Genomic DNA, 22529 nt, shown 5'->3' with positions numbered 1-22529 from the left:
GCTTCATAACAACAAGGTTGTTGCAAGTCTATTAATTCTAATCTCTTGCCCCAAGGCAGAGTCACAGACATATTAATAGAGTTAAAGGTAAATCCAAAATAATCAGTAATTCTAGTCAGTATCAACTTAGATTTAACTGGATGGATGAGAAACCCCAATTTCTGAAATATGTTTTGTGGCTGAACAGCTAATTTAGCCAAATATGGCATTTTAGAATATCATCCAGATAGGCCATAACAATGTTTTTGATCTCTGAGCAGCCCAAGCTCCGGCTTTAGTAATTTCGTAAATAACCTGGGAACTGAAGTTAGCCCATTAGAGAACGCTTTAAAACATCCATAGTTGCCTCATCCAGCTAAATTTCAAACATCTCCGGTGACCCCTGTGAATGGGAACTGAATAGTATGCATCTTTGAGATCGATGCATGTCATAAAGCATCCTTTGGCAATCACTTGTTCGGCAATTTTCCATTTTAAAATGTCTATACGGCACATGTGAATTAAGTATGAATTAAACCAAGGATGATCCGACATCCCCCATCATTCTTTTCTGGAGGCGCAGGGGTGTCGTCGCCGAAAAGGTGAAGCTTTGCTCGTCGTAGTTGCTTTAATTAACCTAACAGCCCTCGATTGGATAGGTCTAACCCAAACAGAAGATTAGACAGCTGGACATTGACTTGAGTTCTCGATTACCACCTTTGTGTGTAATTTATGAATTTCTGCTTGTATATCCAAACCTTCTTGTTTGGAATGAATAAATGCCCGACTTGGTGTATATTGCATGGGTGGCAAAGAGTTAAGAGAAAATTCAAACTTTTTAAATCTCTCCCTGCACTGGAGACCCGACCTTTTTTCGTCGGGTTTCCGTTGTCGTTGGGGCCGCAACGAGGAGCGGCCTCCAACAGGAAGAAGCCGGGGACTCTGGTGCTACGACTCACCATCGCCGTCGCGGGGCTGGCCGAGTCCGGAGCGGGTGGAGCGGTGGAGGAGCGCTGATGCTGCTGCTGCTGCTGCTACCGGAGAGTCGGAGGCTCCAACGGCAGGTCTGTGGACGGCGGCACCGGGAGCCCGCGGCTCCCTGGAGGGAGACCGCTTTTCAGGGCTCCTGCAACGGCGACTTCCCCCGCCCGAGTTGCGGGGTTGAAGAGCTCCTGGAGCGGGGCCTAACATCACTGCCCCGCGCGGCTTGGAATGGCCGCGGGACTCTGCGAGCGCACGCCGGGGGTTCTAACAGCAAGACCCGGTGTGCGACCTCGCATCACCCGGCGTGGCTTTAATGGCCGCGGGACAATCGCCATCGCCAGCTGGGGGCTTTGACTTTGACTCTGACATCGGGGGGGTAGAGTGCAGTGGAGAGATAAGTGTTTTTGGCCTTCCATCACAGCGATGTGATGGATGTTTATGTAAATTATGTTGTGTCTTGGGTCTATGTGTTTGTAATGTATGGCTGCAGAAACAGCATTTCGTTTGGACCTCAAGGGGTCCAAATGACAATTAAATGTATCTTGTAATCTTGTATCTTGTAATCTTATACTGCTGATGGAGGCGTAGGGGTGTTGTCGCAGAAACGGTGAAGCTTTGCTCGTTGTTGGTACCTTGATTAGCCCGACAGGCATCCTGCTGGATGTCCGATAAGGGCCCGCCATCCACAGATCTGGCAAATGCCTTGATGCCTGAGGCCAGTAATTTAAAATTTTGTTGGCGTTTCATTTCCTGGGCTTTGACGCCCCCTCCAATGTTTCCCCGGATAGACCTGTTCACTGCCGGCACTTTCAGGGATGCACAATTTACAGGTGCATAGTATTTTGCAGCCGTCACCTGTTCCGGTAATGATGTGATGTGAGGTAGTTGCTGCTGGAAGCCAGCTCTTCTTGCAGCAGCTCCTTTGTTTGCGAGGGTATCACAAACCTTGATGTCATGGCAGACGATTCTTGAACCTCACGCATGCATTCCAGTATGTTCCACGGACACACCTCCGAATTCGGAGTCAGTGATACACTGACCCATGACACTCCCCTCCACAGAGAGTGTGATTTTTAAGCAGCCCTGAAACAGGCGCTGCCACAGGTACCAAAGGAAACCTGTGCTGATATGTCTCCGTATCATGGAGCATATTATGATGGAGCATCCTCTCCATGAGGTGCTCCATTTGGGACAAATGCCCGAGGACGCTACCCATGTATGTCGGAGGGGAACCCTCCTGGCCTGACGCGTCCGACTCCACAGGCCTCTCAGACTACGTTTGGCTTTATCCCCTTTCGGGGTTGCCAAAGACTGAAGTCGCTGACCGCACTGTCAGCGACTCGGGTGGCGAACCCGACGGCCACCGGCTACCCGCACCCCCGCGCTCCTCCGTAGCCGGTTTCCCCCGCGGCCCGTCTGGATTTCACCCTGGATATCCTTATCCGCAGAAAACTCTGTAAAAAAGATTTCCCCCCAACCAAAAATACAACATGAGAATAAGTTTAAAACTTACCTGCAGGGTTTGAAACTTACCGCTGGAGGAGCGACGCCAATGCGTTAAACATTTTGACGCGCATGCGGGCTGACGGGCTTCTTCACGTGGTCACTCATGTGACTCCAAAGTAAAATGTGATGTTATCCACTTTGGTGGCAAAAACAGGAAGGCAGATTTTTATCTGAGTGGTGTCTAGTTGGGAAAAGGGAAAGTACGAGATCTGGGGGTCCTTGTGCAGCAATCACTGAAAGTCAGCATGCAGGTGCAGCAGGCAGTGAAGAAAGTGAATGGCATGTTGGTCTTCATAACAAGAGGAGTTGAGTATAGGAGCTGTAGTATTGGGTGCAGTTTTGGTCTCCAAATTTGAGGAAGGACATTCTTGCTATTGAGGGAGTGCAGCATAGGTTCATGAAGTTAATTACTGGGATGGCGAGACAGTCAAATGTTTATAGAATGGAGCAGATGGGCTTGTATACTCTGCAATTTAGAAGGATGAGAGGATATCTTATTGGAAAATATAAAATTATTAAGTGTTTGGACACCCTAGAGGCAGGAAACAAGATCGCGATGATGGAGTCCAGAACTAGGGGCCACAGTTTAAAAATAATGGGTAAGCCATTTAGAACAGAGATGAAGAAAAACCTTTTCACACAGAAGATTGTGAATCTGTGGAATTCTCTGCCTCAGAAGGCAGTGGAGATCAATTGTCTAGATCCTTTCAAAAGAGAGTTAAATAGAGCTCTTAAAGATAGCGGAGCCAGGGGATATGCGGAGAAGGCAGGAACGGGGTACCACTGATTGTGGATTGTCAGCCATGATCACTGTGAATGGTGGTGCTGGCTCGAAGGGCTGAATTGGCCTACTCCAGCATCTATCGTCTATTATCCCTTGTCTATTGTTTGTAGTTCAATTGGTCTCTGTGAATTGCCCCTAATGTGTAGGGAGTGGACGCAAAACTGGGATAACATAGAACATCAAACAAAGGCCAAGAATGCACACCTACGCCTCTACTTCCTTAGAAAGCTTAGGAAATTTGGCATTTCCCCAATAACCCTCACCAACTTCTGCAGATGCGCCAGAAAAAGCATTTTATAAGAATGTATCACAGCAGGTTTCGGGAACAGCTTCAAACAAAGACCACGAGAAATTCAAGAGAATTGCTGGACGTAGCCGAAACTATCGTGCAAGCCAACCTTCCCCTATCCATGTATCTGTCTAAATGTTTCTTAAATGTTGCAATAATACAGTATTTTCGTTGAATGGATAGCAAGCAATAAAAAAGCTTTTTGCTGTACCTCGCTACACGTAAAAATAATAAACTAAACTAAACTAGTGTGAATGGTTGATCGATGGTCGGCATTGACTCGTTGGACTGAAGTGCCTGTTTCCATGTTGCATCTCCAAACTAAATATTTACAGTGATGGGAGCCAATGTAAATGACAAGGTGCAATTGGATTCTTGTTTCACTTGCTCTCTTTAGATCTCCTTTAATGTGCCGTGGACTCCGAACTGCAAGAATGAAAAATGCTTCGACTTTTTGGCGCTTTCATATGCGCTTGACTTGTTCTTTGTCGAATCCTTCAACATTCGCAATGACATGCGGGAAGGTTGTGTTGCAACGTCAAGCTCTTCCTACCAGCACGTGTTAACAGGTACGTCCGATGACACATCAGTGGCCGCGTAACACTGAAATAACTGGGACCCAAACTCACCAATCTGTACTTTCAGGTCTCTCCGACTACGTCAAACTGGGCGTTGACTCCAGGAAGCTTGTGATGGGCGTTCCATGGTATGGTTATGACTACACTTGCAGGCGTATCTTTAAGGTAGGGTGTCTTCTCTGTCCTCACCACTTTCAATGAGATTTTGCTCCGTATTTAATTGTGGCCACGTAAACAAACTTTTCGATTATTAAAGATGTAATAGCAGCGCATTTGGAAAGCAGTGATAGGATTTGTCAAAGTCGGCATGGATTTATGAAATGGAAATCATACTTGACTAATCTTCTGGAATTGTTTGAGGATGTAACAAGTTGCTTGGATAAGGAAGAGCCAGTGGATGTGGTGTATCTGGACTTTCAAAAAGTCTTTGACAAGGTCCCACATGAGAGATTAGTGTGCAAAATTAGAGCACAAGGTATTGAGGGTGGGGTATTGACATGGATAGAGAGCTGGTTGGCAGACAGGAAGCAAAGAGTAGGAATAAACGGGTCCTTTTCAAAATGGCAGGCAGTGACTAGTGAGGGTACCGCAAGGCACAGTGCTGCGACCCCTGTTATTTACAATATATATTAACGATTCAAACAAGGGAATTAAATGTAACATCTTCAATAAGATTGCCTCTCATCCTTTTAAATTCCAGTGAATACAAACCCAGTTGACCCATCCTGTGAATTATGCTGGTGAACCTCTGCTACAGTCCCTCAATAGCAAGAATGTCCTTCCTTAAATTAGACCAAAACTGCACACAATATTCCACGTGCGGTCTCACCAGGGCCCTATACAACTGTAGAAGGACCCCCTTGCACGAAACTCAAATCCTCTCACAATGAAGGCCAACATGCCATTTGTTTTCTTCACTGCCTGCTGAACCTGCATGCTTACTTTCAGTGACTGAAGTACAAGGACACCATCATTGCAGGTCTCGTTGCATCTCCCCTTTTCCTAATCTGCCTTCCCGTTCTTGCCACCAAAGTGGATAATCTCACATTTATCCACATTATACTGCATCTGCCATGCTTCTGCTCACTCACCCACAATATCCAAATCACCTTGCAGCCTCATAGCATCCTCCTTGCAGCTTACACTGCCACCCAGCTTTGTGTCATCCGCAAACTTGAAGATGTTACATTTAATTCCCTCATTTGAATCGTTAATATATATTGTAAATAACAGGGGTCACAGCACTGTGCCTTGCGGCGCCTCATTAGTCACTGCCTGCCATTCTGAAAAGGACCCTTTTACTCAGAACTGCTGTAGATTTGGGAGCAACAGCAGGAGGAGGTTAGCAAGTGATAAGACAGATTGGCCCTAGCCCGAGTGGGAGGAGAGAAGTGAGTCAGAGCTGGGAAAACAGTTGAGGAATTTGGTTTGTAAATTGGTAAATCAGGCAATTTATCAGTCAATTTAAGCAAGACTGCTCTTAGGGAGCGGCAGTGAGTGAGCGGCCTTGTGAGGGAAGTGCAAGTCTTTGGCTCGAGAGTCTTCGGAGAGGCGGCCACGCAATATGCTTGAGAGGTAGAGACGACAAGGAAATGTCAGGCAAGCTGATTCAGTGCGATGCTTGCAGTATGTGGGAGGTCAAGGACACCGCAGGTGCCTCTGGCTGCTACAAATGCGAGAAGTGCATCCAGGTAGAGCTCCTGAAGTACCGTGTTGGGGAACTGGAGAAGCAAGTGGATGACCTCCGGTTCGTCCGCGAAACGGAGTCATTCCTCGACAAGTCCTACAGTAAGATTGTTGCACCTAAGGTACTGGAAGAGAGAAGGTGGGAGACAGTGAGAAAGGGAGGGAAGCATGGAATGCCAACGTCCCCTGGTGTTGTACCTCTTGTGAACAGGTTCACCCACTTAGAAGCTGTCGGGACAGAAGACGTGTTTACACTAAGCGGCGGACTGGCTTGCGATGCGAATAGGGCTGTTGAGCCAAAACCAAAAAGGCCTAAGGCAGGCAACGCCATTGTAGTGGGAACCTCCATTGTGAGAGGTACAGACAGGGGTTTCTGTGGCAACAGACGGGATGCAAGGATAGTGTGCTGCCTTCCTGGTACCAGGATCCAGGATGTCATGGACAGAGTGCAGAAAATCCTCAAGGGCGAAGGTGAACTTCCGGAAGTGGCAGTGCATGTCGGCACAAACGATGCCGGAAAGAAGGGGATGAATATTCTGCAGCGTGACTTTAGAGAGCTCGGAAAAATGCTGAAAAGCAGGGCCTCCAGGGTTGTTATCTCCGGTTTGCTTCCAGTTCCCCGTGCAGGCGAGAGCAGGAACAGGGAGATACGGGACCTGAACGTGTGGCTGAGGAACTGGTGCACGGGGCAGGGATTTAGATTCTTAGATCACTGGGATCTGTTTTGGGGTAAGGTGGAACTGTACAAAAGGGACGGATTGCATCTTAACAGGTGTGGGACCAGCATTCTGGCAGGCAAGCTTGCACCTGCTACACGGGTGGTTTTAAACTGAATAAGAGGGGTGGGGTGTCGAATGGGATAGTTGGGGATGTAGTTAAAGGGAAAGGGTTTCTTAAATGTGTGAGCGTAGAGACAGAGAGGTGTAAAATGAGGGTAGAAGCAAAAGGTAGCAAAGTGAAAAGTAAAAGTGGCAGGTCGGCAAATCCAGCGCAAAAATCAAAAAGGGCCAATTTTCAGCATAATAGTATAAGGGGTAAGAGTGTTGTAAAAACAAGCCTGAAGGCTTTGTGTCTCAATGCAAGGAGCATTCGTAATAAGGTGGATGAGTTGAATGTGCAGATAGCTATTAATGACTATGATATAGTTGGGATCACGGAGACATGGCTCCACGGTGACCAAGGCTGGGAGCTCAACATCCGGGGATATTCAATATTCAGGAGGGATAGACAGAAAGGGAAAGGAGGTGGGGTAGCGTTACTGGTTAGAGAGCAGATTAACGCAATAGAAAGGAAGGACATTAGCTTTGAAGATGTGGAATCGATATGTGTAGAGCTGCGAAACACTAAGGGGCAGAAAACACTAGTGGGAGTTGTGTACAGGCCACCTAACAGTAGTAGTGGAGTTGGGGATGGCATCAAGCAGAAAATTAGAAATGCGTGCAACAAAGATAAAACAGTTATAATGGATGACTTCAATCTACATATAGATTTGGTGAATCAAATTGGCAGGGGTGCTGAGGAAGTGGATTTCTTGCAATGTATGCAGGATAGTTTTCTAAACCAACATGTAGAGGAACCAACGAGAGAGCAGGCTATTTTAGACTGGGTATTGAGTAATGAGGAAGGGTTAGTTAGCAGTCTTGCTGTGCGTGGCCCCTTGGGCAAGAGTGAGCATAATATGGTTGAGTTCTTCATTAGGATGGAGTGACATAGTTAATTCAGAAACAAGGGTCCTGAACTGAAAGAAAGGTAACTTTGAGGGTATTAGACGTGAATTGGCAAAGATAGACTGGCGATTGATTCTTAATGGGTTGACGGTGGATATGCAATGGAAGGCATTTGAAGACTGCATGGATGAACTACAACAATTGTTCATCCCAGTTTGGCAAAAAAATAAATCAGGGAAAATAGTGCATCCGTGGATAACAAGGGAAATCAGGGATAGTATCAAAACAAAAGATGAAGCGTACAAATTAGCCAGAAAAAGCAGCCTACCAGAGGACTGGGAGAAATTCAGAGACCAGCAGAGGAGGACAAAGGGCTTAATTAGGAAAGGGAAAATAGATTATGAAAGAAAAATGGCAGGGAACATAAAAACTGACTGCAAAAGCTTTTATAGATATGTGAAGAGAAAAAGATTAGTTAAAACAAATGTAGGTGAATTGATTATGGGGAACAAGGACATGGCAGACCAATTGAATAACTACTTTGGTTCTGTCTTCACTAAGGAAGACATAAATAATCTGCCGGAAATAACAGGGGAGCGGGGGTCAAATGAGATGGAGGAACTGAGTGAAATCCAGGTTAGCCGGGAAGTGGTGTTAGGTAAATTGAATGGATTAAAGGCCGATAAATCCCCAGGGCCAGATAGGCTGCATCCCAGAGTACTTAAGGAAGTAGCCCCAGAAATAGTGGATGCATTAGTGATAAATTTTCAAAACTCTTTAGATTCTGGAGTAGTTCCTGAGGATTGGAGGGTAGCTAATGTAACACCACTTTTTTAAAAGGGAGGGAGAGAGAAAACGGGGAATTACAGACCAGTTAGTCTAACGTCGGTAGTGGGGAAACTGCTAGAATCAGTTATTAAAGATGGGATAGCAGCACATTTAGAAAGTTGTGAAATCATTGGACAAAGTCAGCATGGATTTATGAAGGGTAAATCATGTCTGACGAATCTTATAGAATTTTTCGAGGATGTAACTAGTAGAGTGGATAAGGGAAAACCAGTGGATGTGTTATATCTGGACTTTCAGAAGGCATTCGACAATGTCCCACATAAGAGATTAGTATACAAACTTAAAGCACACGGTATTGGGGGTTCAGTATTGATGTGGATAGAGAACTGGTTGGCAGACAGGAAGCAAAGAGTAGGAGTAAACGGGTCCTTTTCAGACTGGCAGGCAGTGACTAGTGGGGTGCCGCAAGGCTCAATACTGGGACCCCAGCTATTTACGATATATATTAATGATTTGGACGAGGGAATTGAATGCAACATCTCCAAGTTAGCGGATGACACGAAGCTGGGGGGCAGTGTTAGCTGTGAGGAGGATGCTAGGAGGCTGCAAGGTGACTTGGATAGGCTGGGTGTGTGGGCAAATGCATGGCAGATGCAGTATAATGTGGATAAATGTGAGGTTATCCACTTTGGTGGCAAAAACAGGAAAGTAGATTATTATCTGAAAGGTGGCCGATTAGGAAACGGGGAGATGCAACGAGACCTGGGTGTCATGGTACACCAGTCATTAAAAGTAGGCATGCAGGTGCAGCAGGCAGTGAAGAAGGCGAATGGTATGTTAGCATTCATAGCAAAAGGATTTCAGTTTAGGAGCAGGGAGGTTGTACTGGGTCTTGGTGAGACCACACCTGGAGTATTGCGTACAGTTTTGGTCTCCTAATCTGAGGAAAGACATTCTTGCCATAGAGGGAGTACAGAGAAGGTTCACCAGACTGATTCCTGGGATGTCAGGACTGTCTTATGAAGAAAGACTGGATAGACTCGGTTTGTACTCACTAGAATTTAGAAGATTGAGGGGGAATCTTATAGAAACTTACAAAATTCTTAAGGGGTTGGACAGGCTAGATGCAGTAAGATTGTTCCCGATGATGGGGAAGTCCAGAACAACGGGACACAGTTTAAGGATAAGGGGGAAATCTTTTAGGACCGAGATGAGGAAAACTTTTTTCACACAGAAGGTAGTTGAGGCCAGTTCATTGGCTATATTTAAGACTGAGTTAGATGTGGCCCTTGTGGCTAAAGGGATCAGGGGGTATGGAGAGAAGGCAGGTACAGGATACTGAGTTGGATGATCAGCCATGATCATATTGAATGGCGGTGCAGGCTCGAAGGGCCAAATGGCCTACTCCTGCACCTATTTTCTATGTTTCTATTCCTACTCTTTGCTTCCTATATATATATATAATATATATTTGCCCTCATGATGAAACGTTTGGAGGCCCCTACTTATATTTATAAATAAGTAACAGCCGTGAAGAAACTGTCCCTGAATCTGGAGGTGTGCATTTTCACACTTCTTTACATCTTGCCTGAAGGGAGAGGGGAGAAGAGGGAGTGGCTGGGGTGTGACTGGTCCTTGATTATGCTGCTGGCCTTGCTGGTGTAGATGGAGTCAAAGCAAGGGAGGTTGGTTTGTGTGATGGACTATGGCTGCGTCCACAATTCTCGCAGTCTCGGATGGAGCTGTTCCCAATCCGTGCCGTGATGCGTCCCGGTAAAATGCTCTCCACGGCGCATCTGTGGAATTTTGGCATGTATAAGGCACTCGGGCTGGTACGTAGATGGGACATGGTTTGTTTTTTTTGGTTTTTTTAAATATTTTTATTAGAAGCAATGTACAGTCGTATAAACCGTGGCATATAACATAATACATTTTGTCTACAACTTTTGTTTTAAATTTAACAATAGAGAAATAACAGAAGCAAGGTGGAATCTCTTATAGATAGGGTGGTAAAGAAAGCTTTTGGTATGCTAGCCTTTATAAATCAGAGCATTGAGTATAGAAGCTGGGATGTAATGTTAAAATTGTACAAGGCATTGGTGAGACCAAATCTGGAGTATGGTGTACAATTTTGGTCACCCAATTATAGGAAGGATGTCAACAAAATAGAGAGAGTACAGAGGAGATTTACTAGAATGTTGCCTGGGTTTCAACAACTAAGTTACAGAGATAGGTTGAATAAGTTAGGTCTTTATTCTCTGGAGCGCAGAAGGTTAAGGGAAGACTTGATAGAGGTCTTTAAAATGATGAGAGGGATAGACAGTTGATGTGGACAAGCTTTTCCCTTTGAGAATAGGGAAGATTCAAACAAGAGGACATGACTTCAGAATTAAGGGACAGAGGTTTAGGGGTAACATGAGGGGGAACTTCTTTACTCAGAGAGTGGTAGCGGTGTGGAATGAGCTTCCAGTGGAAGTGGTGGAGGCAGGTTCGTTGGTATAATTTAAAAATAAATTGGATAGGCATATGGATGAGATGGGAATGGAGGGCTATGGTATGAGTGCAGGCAGGTGGGACTAAGGGAAAAAAGGTTGTTCGGCACGGACTTGTAGGGCCGAGATGGCCTGTTTCCGTGCTGTAATTGTTATATGGTTATATGGTATATATATGTAAATAAAAATAAATCACACACACACACACACAATGTTGAACTCTATTGTGTTGTGTTCTTTATTTTATTGTATGGCTGTATGGTGATCACATCTCATAGAAACATAGAAAATAGGTGCAGGAGTAGGCCATTTGGACCTTCGAGCCTGCACCGCCATTCAATATGATCATGGTTGATCATCCAACTCGCTATCCTGTACTGCCTTCTCTCCAATCCCCCTGATACCTTTAGCCACAAGGGCCACATATAACTCCCTCTTAAATATAGCCTATGAACTGGCCTCAAGTACCTTCTGTGGTAGAGAATTCCACAGATTCACCACTCTCTCTGTGAAAAATGTTTTTCTCATCTCGGTCCTAAAATATTTCCGCCTTATCCTTAAACTGTGACCCCTTGTTCTGGACCTCCCCAACATCGGGAACAATCTTCCTGCATCTAGCCTGTCAAACCCCTTAAGAATTTTGTACATTTCTATAAGATCTCCCCTCAATCTTCTAAATTCTAGCGAGTACAAGCCGAGTCTATCCTGTCTTTCTTCATATGAAAGTCCTGACATCCCAGGAATCAGTCTGGTGAACCTTCTCTGTTCTCGTTCTATGGCAAGAATGTCTTTCCTCAGATTAGGAGACCAAAACTGTACGCAATACTCCAGGTGTGGTCTATGTACTGTGGACGGCTTGATTATAATCATGTAATTTCCTTTCTTTGACTGGGAAAGCATGCAAACAAAAGATTTTCAGTACCTCCTTATGTGACGATAATAAACTCAATAAACTAAACTGAAGTGAATTATCTTTATTTACACGTACACATCACATAAACGTTTTATATTTCTCAGGACGGTATGTGTGAATTGGAAACTGGTTTTCACGAAGACCCCTGCAGTTATCCAGTAGCAAGAAGGATTCCTTATAAAGAAGTATTACAACGCCTGCTGAGATCTCTAACTGGAAGGTTGTGGAACGATGAACACAGAGTCCCATATTTTTCCTACTTGGTAAGCTCGTACATCGGCAGCTAATGCAAATATTACCATCTGTAAGATTGAACCAGTTCTGTGTAAGGGATTGTGCAAAGCTCAGAACAATGGGTCTGTACGGTGGAGAATAAGAACTGCCAAGAATCTGGGAGTGAATGTATCTCATCCTGAATCTAATCAAATTTTATTAAGTGCTGTGTTAATCAAATGCAGACACAGAGAATGTCCTTAGTTTGAAAAAGAGAATTTACACCAACTCTGCCCTCCCCATTGGACAAAAATGATCCTGTAGTGCGACAATCCCAAAATAAAGACGAGGAGCCAGGTGCTTCGGGTGGTATTTTTAATAGCGGTCCTTCTCCTTACCAGAAGAGTCTGCTAGAGGAAGATGGCACCTAAACCTCTGCCCTTTATCCCTCTAGATAAGGGCCACCTCCGGACTCATCCATTCCTGTGCCGAGGGGTTTGATAGTGGGAATGGCCCGACCGATGGGAGCCACCACAGGATACCACCCCCCCAGAACCGGAGGCACGAAACGCACCGGCAGGTGTACAACCTGACCAGACTGCGTACGGAATTCAGCCGACCGAGGAACTGGTGGAGGCACAGGTGGAGGGACAGGTGGAGGGACAGGTGGAGGGACAGACGAGGGACAGACGAAGGATGAGCGGTTCCGTCTTTTTCCTCCATCATGACAATAATGGAGCATCAGGGCTCACCAATGTAGTGCGACAATCCCGAAATGAAGGCAAGGAGCCAGGTGCTTCGGGAGGTATTTTTAATAGTAAGATTAAATGAGTACTTACCAGTTTGAAGTTTGATCTTTATTTTATGAGGAGTTACGATGAGGGATTATGTGAAGAACCCGCCAGTCCACATGCGCGTCAACCTTCAAAGCAGCGGTGTGAAGTCACAGATAACAGTTGTTCAACTGAAGATAGTACGATACGAGAAACTAGAACTACCAGCTGAACGTTATGAGGAGGGGTTGGGAGCAGAGGGCACGTAATCCCTCATCGTAACTCATAAAATAAAGATCAAACTTCAAACTGGTAAGTTCTCGTTTAATCTTACTATTTTACTTCGGAGTCACGTGAGTAACTACATGAAGATTTCAAAGCTCTGTGACTTTATGCCGTGGAAACGAGTCCATGCGTCACACACTGCACAGTTGACCAAGGAAGAGTGGAAAATGAAGTATTCAGACATAACATAAAATTAACATGCTGAAGATTTAATGGACAAAATAACAATAATAACCTCTCTCACCCAAGAGGAGACTATAAAACAGAACTTTAAATGGAGTTTGCAAATACACTTGGTCTGGCAAAGGGTTCGTTATAGTACGTCTGAAACGTGCGTTCTGAGGACCATCCTGCGGCCGCAAGGATATGGTCCAGCGGGAAGTCCATGACCCTTGCTGCGGACATAGCTGCAGCCCTGGTGGAATGATATTTGAATATTTCAGTATCTACACCAGCATCAGGCAGAACCTATTTCAACCACCTGGAGATGGTCTGAGCTGAAACCTTTTTATGTGGTTTCTTGTAACTAGCTAATAATGCTAGTTCTGACCCCCCAAGGTCCTTGGTGATCTTAATATATTGCTGGAGGTGTGAGACCACACATAACCGGGGGTCCAAGCGGTATGCCATGAATAGTAGCTTAAGGCCGGAAGTACCTGGTCTACTCTGATTGGATCATCCACAAAAAAGGTTATACCACTGGCAGAATAGAATAGAATAGAATGCAATTTATTGTCATTCAAACCTAGGTTTGAACAAAATATCATTTCTACAGTTTACACACAATCCAAGACCCACACTTAACACAGTTTTACATAAACATCCATCACAGTGAGTCTCCAACATCTCCTCACTGTGATGGAAGGCAAAGTCTTTATCTCTTCCCTTTGTTTCTTCTCCCGTGGTCCAGCAGTCCAACTGCAGTGTCGAGGCGAACTGGGGCTCCGATGTTAAATCCCCCGGCGGGCGATGGTAAGTCCCGAGGCCGTTTAAGCCACGCCGGGTGATGTTAGGCCCCGGCTCCATGTCCTTAAACCCGCGATTCCAGTGGGAGAAGTAGCCGTTGCGGAGCTCGGAAAACCGGTCTCCCACCAGGGACCTGCGAGCTTCCGATGCTCCTGTCCACCAGCTTCTGCCACGACTGGACTAAGCTGACACTAGTGCCATGAGCATCACTACCTTGTACGTGAGCCGGAGTAGGGACAGGGATGTTGCTGGAGCCCATTGGCGAAGCCGTGTTAGAACCACACCTACATCCCATATTTCCATGTATCTGGGCCTGGGAGGGTTCGAGTTGAAAATACCCCTCATGAACCTGGTTATTAACGGTTGAGACCCAACAAGGTGGTGTCCCGAGCTCGGCAACAAGTATGACGACAGCGCACTTCTGGCACAATTTAGAGCACTATAGCTCAATCTCTCATCAAAATGAAGTTTTGCGAGGAATTCCAAAATATTGTTTATGTGCGCTGTGTCATACGAGATATTAGATTGCAAGCAAAACACTTCCCATTTCTTTATAAATGGATTGTTTTTTAGTGCTGTCTCTCCAGGCTGCAGTCAGCACATCCACAGTGCGATCAGATGGTCCAAGCCCGAGGAAAGGTCTTCTTAGAATCTGCAAACCAATAAGTTTAGTCGATCATGTAGAGGATGTTCGTCCCCAGTGATGGGGTGAACTAGCAGATTCCTGCATTTGGTAACCGCCATGAAGGGTTCTATAATCATACCCAGAATGAGTGGATATCATGGCTGTGTGGGCCAGTCAGGGACTATTAGAATGCCCGAGGCAGAGTCTTGCTTAATTTTAAGCAGGCATCAACTGACAAGGCAGAAGGGGGGAAATGCATAGAAAAACATTCCTCCCCAATGTAACGAGAATGCATCTACCGCTACTGCCCCTGGGTCTGGTCCCATGCAACATACTTCAGTAACTGATGATTTAGTCTGGATGCAAACAAATCTATATCCGGTGTTCCATACCTAGAAATAATATCATTAAACACTCTATGATTCAACATCCATTCTGTGTTGTCATTGAATTTTCGTGACCTGGTGTCTGCCACCGTGTTAAACCTACCCGGCAGGTAGGTAGCTGAAACCCAATTATTTCTTGCAATGCACCAGTGCCAAATGAGGTTAGCCAATTTATCACAGGATACTGACTTGATTCCACCCATGTGATTTATGTATACCACTGCTGTGGTGTTATCAATCTGTAATTGAACATGCAGATGGTGCATATACCCACAATAAGCCCTAAATCCATAGAGAGCTGCCAGCAACAAATAATTAACACCATGTAACTGAAGAAATGATAGCTCATGCATGTATCATCTGCCACCGCAGCTAGAGATGGTGTCAGTAGCGCCCCATCCCAGAGCACTGGCATCAGTTTGTAAAATAACTGACGGACTGTCAACCGAAACATCGCTAAAGCAATGCCGAATATTGGACTTCCACCATTGTAACTCGGCAATGGCTTCAGCCGGCAATTGCATAGGCCTGTCAAAGTGACCTAAATGGTGTTTAAGTGCCTGCACCTTTGCTCGTTGTAATTGTTGATGAAGGCCCAAATTTTGCAGCTGGGAAAGCAGCCACTAATTTGCCAATTAGACTGGCCACTTGTCGAATAGAAGGCTGTTGCTTCGTTATGACGTAATTACAGGCTTCCATTATCCAATATCTTGCTCCAAGGCAGAGTTACAGACATGTGAATAGAGTTAATGGTGAATCCCAAATAATCCATAACTCAGGATGGTGTCAACTTGGATTTAACTGGATGGATGAGAAACACCAATCACTCAAGCAAGAGCTTGGTGGCTGAGGCCGCTGAAAAGGTTTTGCCTATAATAAGGATATCGTCCAAGTATGCCATTACTATGTGTTTTTGAGCTCGTAAAAGCGCGTACTGGTTTTCATAATTTAGTGAATAATCTGGGAGCTGAAGTCAACCCATTAGGCAATGCTTTAAACTGCCAAAGCGGCCCCATCCAGTTGAATTTTATGTATTTTCGGTGATCCTTATGAATAGGTACCAAATAGTATGCATCTTTGAGATCGCTGCATGCCATATAACATCCTTTGGATATTAATTGTCTGGCAGTAACAACATTTTCCATTTTGAAATGTCTCTACTGCACAAAGGAGTTGTGTTGGGTCAGGTCAAGGATGATTCGTCATCCCCCATCTTTCTTTTGTCTTGTAAATATATTGGACACGAATTGGTGAGATTCATGATTCGACTTCTCAATTACCCTTTTTGAATATAATGACTGAATTTCAAATTGTACATCCAAACCGTCCTGTTGTGAACGATCAAAAGTTCAGATTGGAGTGTGCTGTGTGGGTGGAAGTAAATGAGAAAACTCAATTTGGAACCCATTTATACTGTGCAGTATAAACAAATCCGATGTTATCGAACGTCATTCATTCAAAAAGAAACGTAATCTCCCACCAACTGGTGATTGACCCACACACCGCACGTTCCATAGAGAACCAGACCCGCCTACCTCCATGGTTACTGGTGGATTTGCGATGTTAGTTTCCGCCCCCGATGTTTGAGTGGTAGAGATGCTGCAGTGTGCCAGTTGTGCATCTTCCATGTTGGCCAGCCTGAGCCTTGTCCTGAAAAAGAACTTTGGCCGGTTCTTTCGATCCTTGAGCTGGCACTGGCACCTGCAGAACATGGGTAGGTGATGTTTCGGGTTGAGACCCTTCTTCAGACACCAGCACCGGGTCTACAGTTTATGTGCTGTACTGTTCCGTTTTCTGTGTTGACGAATGTGCTGTCCAGACAGATGTGGTGAACCGTTTTCAGCATTGTGTGGACCTAACCTTGTCTTCTATCTGTGTAACTCTCCCTGGTTTTACGACAGGATGGTAAAACCTACCACCAGGTCTGGTATGATGATCCAGAGAGCATTTCAATGAAGTCAACTTTCTTGAAGAAACTCAAACTCGGTGGCATTGGTGTGACGAATCTCAGTGACATGGACCCCAGCAGAACCGCCAGGGCAACGTTACACGCTGAGGAAATGTGGAATGCCCTCTGTCCTCCATGAAGATCATCCTCTGCTCAAACATTTAATCTCTGTATAATCTACCGCTTAGCATACCAAGGAAACAGTACAAAAATTAGCTACTTTCTAGCGTCAGAAGTGAAATAAACAAAGATCTGGATCAGCTTAATGTTTTATCCAATAAATTGTAGCACAATACAAAGAGAGGAACTAATGAATTTGCACATGGATGGAAAATGGTGGGCGAGCAGGAGAACAGTGGGACCCTCTCTCTCTCCCATCCCCCTCTGTGATTCCTGCAGCTCCCCTGCTCTTTGACTGTGTTCTGACCCAGGCCCACCAATCAAACCTGCCTCACCTGTACCCACCTGTCACTTGCCAGGCTTTGTCCTGCCCTCTTTACTCTTCCAAGTTGCTTCCATGTCCCCCTATTCCACCCATCACAATCAATCTGAAGAAAGATCTCGACCCAAAACATCGCCTATCCATGTCCTCCAGGGATGCTGCCTGACTCGCTGAGTTATTCGAGCATTTTGTACCTTTCCTTAGTAAACCAGAATATGTATTGTCTTGCTACTGACTGGTTAGCACACCAAAAGCTTTTCATTGTACCTCGGTACATGTGACAATAAACTGACAGATGCTGCCTGACCAGCTGAGCTACTCTACCACTTTGTGTTTTGAACGAAGATTATAGCTCAGCATAAAACGACCTTTGAGCCTCCACGCCTCGCTCTCTCTGCAACTTAGCAAGCTCATCTCCTCATTTTCCAATTGCAATGAAGGATGTTTAATTTGAAACATTAACTAATTTTCTCCCCCTCACTAACACTGTCTGATCTGCTGAGTAATTCCAGCATTTTATGCTTTAGCTTGGATTTTCCAGCATCCACAAATGATTGCTTCAATCAATTATTTGGACTCTGATTTATGTGTCTCATTCTTCTTCACTTTCCCCAATTCTTATTTCACTTGCATATAGAACGGAGAACAATACAACAGGAACAGGCCCATTGGTGCATAATATCTGTGCTGAAAATGACACCAAGACCAACAGATCACATCCCTCCATTTCCTGCACATCTGTGACTATTCAAAAGCCTCTTAAACACCACTAATGTATCTGCCTCCTACACCATCCCTGACAGCACGTTCCAGGCATTCACCACTTTCTGTGTAATACACTTGTCCCATACATCCCCTTAAACTTTGCTCCTATCAACTGAAAGATAGGCTCACTAGTCTTTGACTTTTCCACCCTGAAAGATAGATAATGACTGTCCACCCTTTGAAAGCTTCTCATATTTTATATACTTCTATCAGGTCTCCCCTCAACCTCCGACGCTCCAGAGAAAATAATTAATAAGGTCATAAGTGACAGAAGCAGAATTAATCCATTAGGTCCATCAAGTCTACTATGCCATTCAATCATGGCTAATCCATCTGTTCCTCCTATCGCTGCCTTAAAAATATCTATTCATAGCCTCCACAGCCTTCTATGGCAAAAAAATCCACAGATTCACCACCCTCCGACTAAAGAAATTCCTCCTCATCTTGTTCCAAATGAAACGTCCTTTAATTTTGACGCTATGACCTCTTGTCCTAGACTCTGTACTGGAGGACAGAGGATCTAAGGGGGTAGAGCAACTGAAATAAATTTTCATTAGGCGAGAAATAGTATTGGGTAGGCTAATGGGACTAAAGGATGATAAATCCCCTGAGCCGGATGGTCTGCATCCCAGGGTCCACAGGGAGGTGGCTCTAGAAATAATGGACGCATTGGTGATCATTTTCCAATGTTCAATAGATTCAGGATCAGTTCCTGTGGATTGGAGGATAGCTAATGTTTTATCCCACTTTTCAAGAAAGGAGCGAGAGAGAAAACGGGGAATTACAGACCAGTTAGCCTGACTTCAGTGGTGGGAAAGATGCTGGAGTCAATTATTAAAGAGATACTAATAGGGCATTTGGATAGCAGTAAAAGGATTAGTCCAAGTCAACATGGATTTATGAAAGGGAAATCATGCTTGACTAATCTTCTGGTATTTTTTGAGGAAGTGACAAATAAAATGGATGAAGGGGAGCCAGTGGAGGTAGTGTATCTTGACTTTCAGAATGCCTTTGATAAGGTCCTGCATACAGCCTGTCCGTTTTTTTCCTATCTTTTTTTCATTTTAGTTTGTCTCAACAGTTTTGTTTTGGGGATTCTTTAATTTTTCTATGTGTGGGAGGGGAGTAGGGTAAGGGGGAAACCACTTCCCAGTCACTTCCTGGTGAGGATGCGGCTATTTCTCTGAGTCGAGTCCTCGCCCCCACCTCGCGGCCTACCATGTGGATTGGCGCGGCCTTTCCTACCGGGGACCGGACCAGTGCTTTGGCAGCGGCAGCGCGGCACTGGATTCACCGTGGAGCGGGCGATACCTACCTGGTTCGTCGTTTGAAGCTCCGGAGCGTTGGGCCCACTGCTCCAACATCGCGGGGCTGTGGTTCGCGGAGCTCCCAGCGCGGGCGACGCTGACAGACATCGCGGAGACCTGGGGCCCTTTGCCGAGGGCCGCCAGCGTTGAATCTCCGCCCGGCGCGGCCTAGGGACGTCGGGAGCTGCAGACCCCGGTGGGAAGCAACCGTTTTGGAGGTCCAAGCTGCTGAGGTTGGCCCCCCATTCTGACGTCGGAGTGGCAACATCCCGGCGAACGGGCCTGAGCAGCGGGCTGCCCGTAGCGGTGACTGCGGAGGGTTCCGGAGGCCCCGATCACGGGTGAAATTCAGAGGAAGATGACTGACTTTGGTGCCTTCCCTCACAGTGGGAAACTTTTGATTCTGCTGTGTGGGGATGTTTTATGTCGAACGCTATCGTATGTTGTTTTCTTTATTTTATTGTATGGCTGTATGGTGATCACATTTCATTGTGCCAACTGGCACATGTGACAAATAAATGTATCCTGTATCTTGCACGGGAGACTTGTGACTAAAATTAGAGCACATGGTATTGACATGGATAGAAAATTGGTTGGCAGACAAGAAGCAAAGAATAGGAGTGAATGGCAGGCAGTGGCAAGTGGAGTGCCGCAAGGCTCAGTGTTGGGGACGCAACTGCTTACCATATATATTAATAATTTGGAAGAGGGAATTAGGAGCAACATTAGTAAGTTTGCGCATGACACAAAGCTGGGTGGCAGTGTGAACTGTGAAGTGGATGTTAGGAGGTTGCAGGGTGATCTGGACAGGTTGAGTGAGTGGGAAGATACGTGGCAGATGCAGTATAATATAGATAAATGTGAAGTTATCCACTTTGGCGGTAAAAACAAGGGTGCAGATTATTGCATCAATGGGGTTAGGTTAGGTTAAGGGGGAGGTGCAGCGAGACCTGGGCGTCCGTGTACATCTTCTGGATTATGCCCAGACATTCCTACCATTGCTGTTCCACCGCCATTCCTGCTAGGATCCCTTTCCAGTCTACATTGGCCAGCTCCACCCTCATGTCTTGTAGTCCCCTTTGTTCAACTACATCACTGACACTTCCGATTTAACCATCTCCTTCTCAACGGTAGGCTACCACTGCTGTAGCCTACCATTTCCTACCCCTGCTGCGACCTACCGCTGGCGTGGCCCACCGCTACCACTTTCCACCAGCTTCAGGCTGGGCTGGTAGGGCGGAGAGCGTCCTGCAGCTGGGGGACGGGAACGGCTTCAGGCGGGGGCTATAGAGGGCCGGTGGGGGGAGCGTCCTGTAACCAGCGGAAGGGGGCGGATTCAGGCGGGAGCTGTCGAGGGCTGGGTGGGTGGGGGGGGGGGGGGGGGGGTAGTGTCCTGCAGCTTGGGGAGGATGATAACTTCAGGCGGGTGCTTTCGGGAGCCTGTAAGGTGGGGGGGGGAGAGCGTTCTGCAGCGGCGGGGAGGCTTCAGGTGAGGTCTGTCGGGGGCCAGTGGGGGGCGGAGCCTCCTTCAGCTGCGTAGGGGAATTTCTTCAGGTGGGGTCTGTCAGGTGGCAATGGGGACTGTCCTGCAGCCAGGAGAGGGAAGACGGCCTCAGGCGGGGGCTGTCGGCGGCCGGTGGGGGGCGTGGAGAGAGCGTGGGGGGGGGGGGGGGTAGTGGATGGGTGTGGTGACGGGAGGCATTTGGGGGAGAGCGGGGGTGTATGTGGAAAGGTTGTGTGTGGGAGGGGGGGAGACGGTGTGGGAGGGAATGTGTGATGGGCGGGTGGGACAGGTTGTGTGAGAGGGGTGAGAGGGGGGTGTGTAGGCTCAGCGGCGGATGGCCCTAGCTCCGACCGCACTGCATGGCTCGCGGCTCTGGCTCCGTCCGCACTCAACGGCTCCCGGCCACGGCACCGGATTCACTCAACGACTCCCGGCCCTGACCTCACTCAGTGGATCCCGTCCCCGGAACCGGCTGCACTCAGAGGCCCGCGGCTCGTGGTGGTGGTGTTCACCATCGCCACCACCCGCGGATACACACATACAGCTCCCGCCCGCAGACACACACAGACACATCCCCCACCCACGGACCCACACACACACACAGCCTTAGCCCGCCGACACACACACACACAGCCCCTGCCTGCGGATACCCACACACACACACACACAACCCCCACCCGTGGATACACACACATAGCCCCCGCCCACGGACACACGCAGACACAGCCCCCACCCACGGACACACACAGACACAGACACACACACGCACACAGCCCCCGCCCACAGACACACACGCACATAACCCCTGCCCGCGGCAACACACATACACATCCCCCGCCAGCGCACACATACATAGCCCTTGCATGCGGACACACACAGCCCCCGCACGCGGACACACACACACAGCCCCCACACGAGGAAACAAACAAAGCCCCCGCCCGCCGACACAAACACAAACCGTGGACGGACACATGGACGGACGGACACACACACACAAACAGCCACCGCCTGCGGACACACACGCCCAGCCCCCGACCACACTCTCCTCACTCCGCTGCTTCAGCTTTATTCTCGCCGTCGTGATTAGCAGCGGGTGCCGGAAGGGGCCTTGCAGTCCCGGCGAATGACAGGAAAGAAGACGAATAACATTTGTGATATATATCACCAATCAGAACAAAACTTGATGCACTTGCAGCACAAGAGAATGGTGAATAAGGTGGCAAAAAATCGTAGTAATAATAATAATAATAATAATAATTTTATTTTAAAAACAAACATAGCTGCAACAAAGTGCTGTACATCACTAATCATTGACAAAAAAGTTAATACACACCAAAAATAACAATCATAAGAAATAGTAGGAAAAGACATGCAAAATAAAGAAACATCAAAAACACCAACAACAGAAGCAAAGCCTCAGGCATGGTCAAAAGCCAAGGAGTACAAATGTGTTTTAACACTGGATTTGAAGATGGACAGTGAGGGGGCCTGTCTGATGTGCAACGGCAGGGTGTTCCAGAGTGCCGGAGCAGCAACAGAGAAGGCTCTATCCCCTCTGAGCCTCCGACTAGACCTCGGTACCTCCAGGAGCAGCTGACCAGCTGACCTGAGGGACCGGGCAGGAGCGTATGGGTGGAGCAGCTCAGAG

The 22529-nt window shown here is 46.7% G+C and overlaps 1 protein-coding gene across 1 annotated transcript; it reads left to right on the top strand.

Annotated features, from left to right (window-relative positions):
• The first annotated feature begins 3897 nt into the window (after positions 1-3897).
• Positions 3898-20667, top strand: LOC129701296 (di-N-acetylchitobiase-like). Its single transcript, XM_055642463.1, has 5 exons — positions 3898-4111; positions 4188-4285; positions 11772-11930; positions 16817-16954; positions 20512-20667. Exons 1-5 carry the CDS (start codon positions 4057-4059, stop codon positions 20665-20667), a joined length of 606 nt encoding a protein of 201 aa, XP_055498438.1. The 5' UTR covers positions 3898-4056.
• The last annotated feature ends 1862 nt before the right edge of the window (positions 20668-22529 follow it).

This window comes from Leucoraja erinacea, chromosome 10 (genome assembly GCF_028641065.1).
Source record: "Leucoraja erinacea ecotype New England chromosome 10, Leri_hhj_1, whole genome shotgun sequence".
Taxonomy (NCBI): domain Eukaryota; kingdom Metazoa; phylum Chordata; class Chondrichthyes; order Rajiformes; family Rajidae; genus Leucoraja; species Leucoraja erinaceus.
The sequence above is the reverse complement of the archived record's forward strand: the minus strand, read 5'-3'. Positions and strand labels throughout refer to the sequence as shown.